The sequence below is a fragment of the Pelmatolapia mariae genome, linkage group LG7 (genome assembly GCF_036321145.2).
Source record: "Pelmatolapia mariae isolate MD_Pm_ZW linkage group LG7, Pm_UMD_F_2, whole genome shotgun sequence".
In the NCBI taxonomy this organism is placed as follows: domain Eukaryota; kingdom Metazoa; phylum Chordata; class Actinopteri; order Cichliformes; family Cichlidae; genus Pelmatolapia; species Pelmatolapia mariae.
This window is the reverse complement of record NC_086233.1, coordinates 26,281,752-26,289,185: the sequence shown is the minus strand read 5'-3', so window position 1 is coordinate 26,289,185 and position 7,434 is coordinate 26,281,752. Positions and strand designations below refer to the sequence as shown.

General features: G+C 39.4%; 1 protein-coding gene across 1 annotated transcript in view; it reads left to right on the top strand.

The window, feature by feature from the left end:
* The first annotated feature begins 2,426 nt into the window (after positions 1–2,426).
* The window catches only part of mmp17a (matrix metallopeptidase 17a), a 96,910-nt gene continuing 91,902 nt past the window's right edge, over positions 2,427–7,434 (top strand). The window contains exon 1 of the mRNA XM_063480701.1: positions 2,427–2,883. Coding sequence (XP_063336771.1) covers positions 2,743–2,883 — 141 coding nt within the window. The 5' untranslated portion in view covers positions 2,427–2,742. The remainder of the gene's footprint in view (positions 2,884–7,434) is intronic.

Below are 7,434 nucleotides of genomic sequence, written 5' to 3'. Positions count from 1 at the left end.
TATTCAGACGCTACAATTATCATAATGTTGTCGCAATGAGATGTATGTGACTAGCACTGAAATCACTCTGTTGTCGGGAAGTTTTGAGCATTTAGCACAAACACAGCAGAACTTAATGCTGATAGAAAAAAAAGTTTTCTTTGTGGACCAGTGATGAATGACTGTTGGAATGGATCTGAATGAGACAAGCAACTTGCCAAGAAGATATTGACCGCTTCTGTCACTGGCATTTATTTGGACCAATTGATGGGTCAGTTGATAGTAAAAGTTTCCAGATTAGCCGGTGGGTGTTCATAATATAATATTATTAATAAATCAATCCATTTGTCTCTCGTCAAATGAAGCAAAGCTCAGGCAAACTGAGTTGTATTGAGCATTTACTGTCAGTGTTTTCCACATTGTAATATTTGCAGATTATCTCCCTGATTTCAGCACATTTTATGCTCCCCCGTTTTGCTTTGAAAACAAACGAAAACATTAGTGTAATGAAGGGAGCGAAATCTTTGCATCTCACAGGCGTGCACGTTCACCACTTCAAGGAACAAGCTTGTGCTGATATGTGTACTTAATTGGATGTCAGTTCCTTCCTGTTTGTTTCCCTGCACATTCTGGGAGTCTAATGGCACCAGTCGACTAGGTCTGCCAGTGAAAAAATAATGATATATCTATTAGAAAATGTACACAGAAAAATGGTTTGAAGTGGTTACAAGCGCAGATCAATTGAATAAGCTTAATTTGTGAATGTGTGCGCCTGGCAATCATTATGCATTTCTTTGCAGTCGAGTCATGAGGCCGCGGTACAATAAAGGAGAGCTGTGAATCATTAGTGACAGTGTGGTTAGGTTAAGGAGACTGTCTATCAAAGTAGACACAGAATGATTAAGACGCTTGAATATGGGCGCCTGGATGTGGGTGGCCACCGAGGTGTGCACGTATATCTGCATTATGATTCAAGTTTTAAATGCATAATCCACCTTGACGATAAAGAAGCCACAGTGAGCAGCTATTCTAAGCAATAGCACAATAGAAACAATGGTGTGCTTTTTAAAACTGCTCCAAGAAAATGGTGTTGGTTTTTTTAAATGCAGGAAGGTTTCAGTGCTGTTTTGTTGGGTCATTTTCAGGTCAACACCACTAAACCTAATAAGGATTCAATGTCTAGCCTGAGGACAATTCATGAGTGTGAACAGCTTTCATATTGGGGTCTGTGATTTAAAGGATCTTGCTTATTATTTAGCTGAAACGATACACCAGAAGAGAAAACGGTAAATATCACGTGTCTTTTAATATTTTTTATTTCAGAAATCTCTGATGTTTATTCATAATTAATAATTATTCATAATTCACAATTAATCTTTTTAAATCATATCCAACCCCACCCCCCCACTAAAACTTCTGAGCAAAGTAGCCTGGGTCTGGAGTCAGAAGTATTTTAGTGAACAGTGCTCACTCAGTGATGTTTTTTCGGCATCATGTTGCATCACATTTTAACTGATACAACGGGGCGATCTTTTAATTGCTTTCTTCGGGCACTGACCTTTCACTTTCTGATGAATCACGATTCCAGTCCAAAGAGATTGAATAAAAGGTGTCTCAAGCCAATTCAAATTTTCTCACAGCTGTTTAAATAAAGTCACAGGAAAGGAATATAGCAGCCCACAGGAAATTTGGGAACAGAATTTCAAAATAAAAGCACACATGAAAACTACGTAAAGGAAATTGTAAATGTGAGATGACTACGTGGGAATTTTGTTACCATGGAGGCGGAAAGTCGGGCTTGTAAACAAATAAATACATTAATAAAATAGAGTATTTTGTACAGATGTGCATAGACCTTTGTGACAATCCTGAACGAAAGTAAAACTAGCAATGACCATGACACCCTGTTAATTAGGCAATCTACTTATTTTTTTTATTATTATTATGTTCACTTATTAGAATCAAACATATATAAAATTTGTTTTAACTGATTAGAATATTTTGTTGTTCTGCTGATAAAATGGAGACTGGATGCCATATATATCACATTTAGCCTCACACTAAATTTAAAAAAAAAAATCCAAAGTGATTCTTTTCATAAATGTAATTGAATAAATTAATAGTACTATTACATCATAAAAACAACGTGTTAAATCTGTCTGTGAACTTTGTGTAACTGTAAACAAGTAAACAAACCAAAGATAATATTACCTTGCATCCCACCTCCTTTTTTGTCGCTTGGGTTTTGTACTTTTAAATTTGGAGAGTGCGTGCAGTAAAATTACGCCTGTATCTATAATTCCCTCGATTGACTTTTATTTTTACATGGCTTTACGAAGCCGTGGGACTTTTATTTTGATACTTTCACGGAAGTTCAATGGGTTGTTGCGTCCGTCTTGAGACCGCTCGAGTCTCCTTGAGGCAGACGCACGCAGCTGGCAGCTGCTTCAGTGCGCGAGACCCAACCATCGAGCGGGGAGCTCGCGCTTCTCGCTTCACCTCTGATGGACTTGAGATAAGAGGAGATCAGTCAGCGTCTCTCATTTTTGATGCCCCGGGTGTTAGTAACACAGCAAGACACAAACTGCTCTGATGCTCTCAACTGTTCCTGCGCCCATTTTAATGTGTTTTATGTGTTTGCGCTCAACAGTGAGGTAGACTTTTATCCGGGCACATTTTAGAGTGTCAGCGTGTGATTTATCCCGTGGATGCGGCTGTCGGAATCCATGTGAGCCCTGCAGGATCAGCCTGTCACAGGGCATCATGATGGCTCTGGTTCTTCACAAGTGGATGAGGAATATTTCTCCAGAGATGCTGCTGCTGCTCCTGGTGCCGATACTGTGCTCATTTCGTCTGTCAGGAGCGGCTCCCTCTCTGACTACCGAGCAGCTGGACATGGGGGTGGTAAGTTTTGAACCTTTTCTAGCTACTTACAGAGAACCGGGCTCGGAAGTTTTTCTGCATGGTGCAGGGAATATGAAGTGGTGTGTTCTTTTTTTTTTTTTTTAGCTTTCGTGTGTGAGAGGGCTGGAAGACCCCCAACCCCCCCCCCCCCCTTTTTTTCTTTTTTTTTTTTTAACTTGGGCTACTCTTGAACGTCCAGCGAAGAGCAAGTGCTGGCCTCTCTAAATACTTGCTCTGAATTTTAACTGCGCTCTGCAGTCCACTCCACAAGGCAGAGTGGCAGTAGCACACTGCTTGATTAAAAATAAAAAAAATGAAAAAACTGTATAGGATTTTTTTTTTCTCCTGAGGAGGAACCGCTTCATTAAAAGAATGAAGTTGTGATAAATACATGTCTGTGCAGGGGGTTGCTTCGATGTTGTATCGACCTCTTCCAGCTTATAGTGAACGACAATCCACGAAGCATAATTTATTAATGCTTTTTTTCCCTCCCCTCCCAGTAACGCCTTTGAAAGAGTCCAGAGGATTGCTGTGTTTAAAATAGATGATCCAATACTGTAGTCTAGCGTGGCTCAGTAGACTTGAACTAAATGCAATCTCTTAAATAGGCAGCACCATTGGTGGAGGATACAAACAAATCGATCAGAGCTGTGACTGCTTATGAGAATAAATTTAAGACCTTTAATAATAAGCTTCAGTGAGCCTTCATGGGTTTGGAGCTAGAGCAGAGTAAAACTAATCATTAATGATTCTGTTACATTATATTTAGGTGTGTGTGTTTGGTATTGGTGATGCATTTTGAAATATACACAGCCTGTAAAGTGGTAACTGGCCTAATGCTGTATGTCATCATCACTACTACTACAGAACAACAGCATGAATGGCATTTAGTTAAGACTGCTGTTAAGAAAGAAAAGAGACCTTATGTTTGCAAGCTCATACTGTGTGTTTATAGCCACTATAATGACGGCAGGCATAAAATTACAGTATGCACCATTTACTTTAAAAAAAAAAAAGTTTGTAAAAGCTGATTATCATCCTTCCTAAAGTAGTCCCCGCTGAAGATGCATTTTTCTCCATATTCCACTCCTCAGGGCAACTTCTTTCTTTCATTCTTTCTTTCCTTTTTATTGTTTTTTTTTGTTTTGCGGCTCATCCCAACTTCAGTCTTCCTGTCTCACTTTCTTTCAGCCCTCAAACTCTTCTCTTTCTATCTAAAAAAATTAAGAAAAACACCCAAAAACATCCCTACACATGGGATTACGTTTTTGCTTAAAGACAAGAACAAGAGAAGAGATAAGTTTAGAATTTTTTTTAATTCATGTGTTACCTTCTGAGCGCTGCGTCGTTCAGTTTTTGATACTCTGTGTTCTGACACATCTGGCACGGCAGACGATCTTATTGAGATGATATGCAGGCCGTAATTGTTGGCACGTACGAGCAACACAAAGACAATCTGAACACGAAAATTCAAGATATGTAGGTTAAAAACTAGGCACAGATCTGTAGCTCAGAGCCTTTTTTTAAGCTCAATGTGCCCACATATGACAGAGTGTTTAAGTAGGACATATACACACTTTTTCCTTGCTGCATTGCTATGAGTAATGAAAGTAATGAAATGATACATAACAACAAAAATCATCATATCAGATGTTTTCCTCTTGATACCAATATCTCTCTGTCCTCTGTTATTTTTTTTGCACAATGCTATCCTCCTTTTTAATTGTTATTCATTGAAGAATAGGAAAAATAAAAGTAATGTGCTTTTCGGGACCTCTCGCCCAGTCCTTTCTTTAGAATTGCATGAACTGTGACACAACAAACAGTCCAGTGTCACCAGATGAAAAGCTGTAGTAACAGCAGCAATTTTCCTCCATTTACTGTGGCACAGAAAGAAATGCTCAAGGTGGAGTTTTTCCTGCATTTCTAGATAGAGCTGTGTGTGAAACACTCAGCCTCTGTGCAGCCTGTAGACTGAAGGGCTTAGCTTTTTGATGTAATAGTTGGGATGCTTTGCCCAGCTTTCTCTGCCATTGACGGAAGGGTGACGCTGCAGAAAACATGCTGCTTGGTAAACCTGAAGCAATTAGTTTAATGGAATGACCGTTTCATTCATGTTTGAATAGTTTCCAGCTCGATGTGTTGAGGAAACCTTGTTTTGGTTATCAGCCAGGTAAAGTCTTGACTTTTAATTGCAGTCATGTGAAAAAGTTTTCATAGGACATACTGCAGTCCTGTGAAAATCATTCAATAGTCAAGAGCCGCCTTTAGCAGCTATAACTTGAAATAATCTTTTTCGATATGACTTTATTATTCACATCATCAAGGGGAAACTTTGGCCCACTCTTCTTTACAGCTTTACTTCAGTTCGTGAAGTTTTTCTGGCATTCATTTACGGCAACAACTCAAGAGAGGACCTTTCTCGGTCCTGCCAAGGCATTTCAGTCAGGTTGAGGTCTTGACTTTGACTGTTTCATTACAACACCTTGATTCTTTTCTTTTCCAGCCATTCGGTCCTGATTTGGTGGTGTGTGGGGGGAACATATTCCTGTTGCTTGACTCAAATGTGAGGCCATCTGTCTGACAGTTAAAGCTTGCCCCAAACTGACTCTAGAACACTTTGGTATACAGACTTCATTGCCCACTCAATGACTGCAAGGTGCCTAGGTCCTGTGCCTGCAAAACAAGGCCAAATCATCACTCCTCCATGTCTCTACTTGACAGTTGGTATGAGGTGTTCGTCCTTAAATTCTGTGTTTGGTTTTCTCCAGACATGGTGCTGTGCATTATTGCCAGACATCTCACCTGTGCAAAGAAGTCTTGTGGTTTGTTCAGATGAAAATTTTCAAACCTAAGCTGTGTTGCCAGAACAGGGCAGGCTTTTCTCCTGGCAACCCTCCCAAATGAGCCATGTTTGTTTGGTCTTTTTCTATTTGTACTGTCATGAACTTTAGCATTTAATATGCTAAGTGAGGCCTATAGAGTCACCGATGTAGCTTTTGAGTTATTTGCAATTTTCCTGAACAGTGCACAGTATGTTTTTCCTATGATGTCCACTCCTGGAAAGTCTGTCAACACTCTTAAATGTTTTCCCCTTGTGAATAATCTTTCTCACTGTCGAATGATGGACTTCAAATTGTTTGCAATTGGCCTTATAACCCTTCCCAGACTGATGGGCAGCAACAATTGCTTCACTGAGATAATTGCTGATGTCTTTCCTCCTTGGCATTGTGTTAGCACACAATTGAATGCTCCAGCCCAGCAAACTGCCAAAACTTCTGTATTTATAGAGATGGTCATACTTGCTAATGATCAGTTAATGAAGTGCATTTGATTAGCACCACTTGCCTCTACTTACCCTCTTCATTCCTGTGGAGACAGTAAGGGTGTACTTACAGTTCTGTGAAAACCTTCTTTTTCACATGACTCTTGTGGATGTGGGTGTAGATACCTGTGTCCCTGTGTTAGTCTTGTGATGGCTTGGCAGTCCAGTGGTGTATCTCAACTGTTGCCAAATTTTATCTGGAATAGGCTCCAGATAGTGGGTGAGAAAATAGACTGATGAAGTTTATACCTATAGCATCTGCTAAAGTCTTGATTGGGATTGAAATATTTTGTTTATATATGTAGTCCAACCTTTGTAGTCCTCAGTGTTTTGGCAATAGAAACCCAGTCTCGCAGATGGTAAAAAAAAAAACAAGACAACTGCTACCGATTTAAGTCCATTTTCAAAGCAGTTCTGCTTTTTTTTTTTTGTTTGTTTCGATTTACTCTGTTTAATTAACTCTGATCACATATGCAGACTTGCTGATGTCGATTGAAGTCATTTCTTGGCTTTTTCATGTAGGCTGTACTAAAATTTGTTAGATCACAGTGACAGTTTTTATAGTGGTGAGAGCAGCGTCTTTGTAGTTTCTTCTCTTCATTGTGGAAAAAAACATCTATAGACACTTTAAACAACTTTTGCAACATGTTTGCATCGTGATCTGTGAGAGTAAGTGTTGTTTCTTCAAAATATGCATACTCCAGTTGGGGTTTTCTAAGGGTATGGCATAGCCCATTAGTTGTATTGAGATGCGAATTGTCTAGTTTAAGGAAAACATGCATTCCCCTGGACCAAAGCATATTTCTTACTTTGAAAATGGGAGTACCTGAAAAGGAATGTGATGTCCTCTTATGGCCAACCTCAAAAAGTGAAATGTAGAAAATTCCTCTGCCCAGAAACCACAAAGACATGAAAGTGCCTTTCAAGTTTATATTTTCGAACCCCTCTTGACCAAGGATCTTTGCCTGCAAGTCTGGGACAGATCACATATTTCTTTTTTTTTTCTTTTGGTACGAAGAAATAGTTTGAGGACAGAAGAAGAAGTATGTATTCCAGAGAGGCGACATGAATAGGATGTCTTTGGGGAAACTCCTGACGCTCCAGGGAAAAGGTGTCATCCCGCAGTTCTTTTTTTCAGAGGTCTTATGTGACACCCTCCTACTCTAGGGATCTGAGCTAGATAGCAAATTTTAAGTTCATAGTTTAATTTTCCCAGTAAAGTAAGT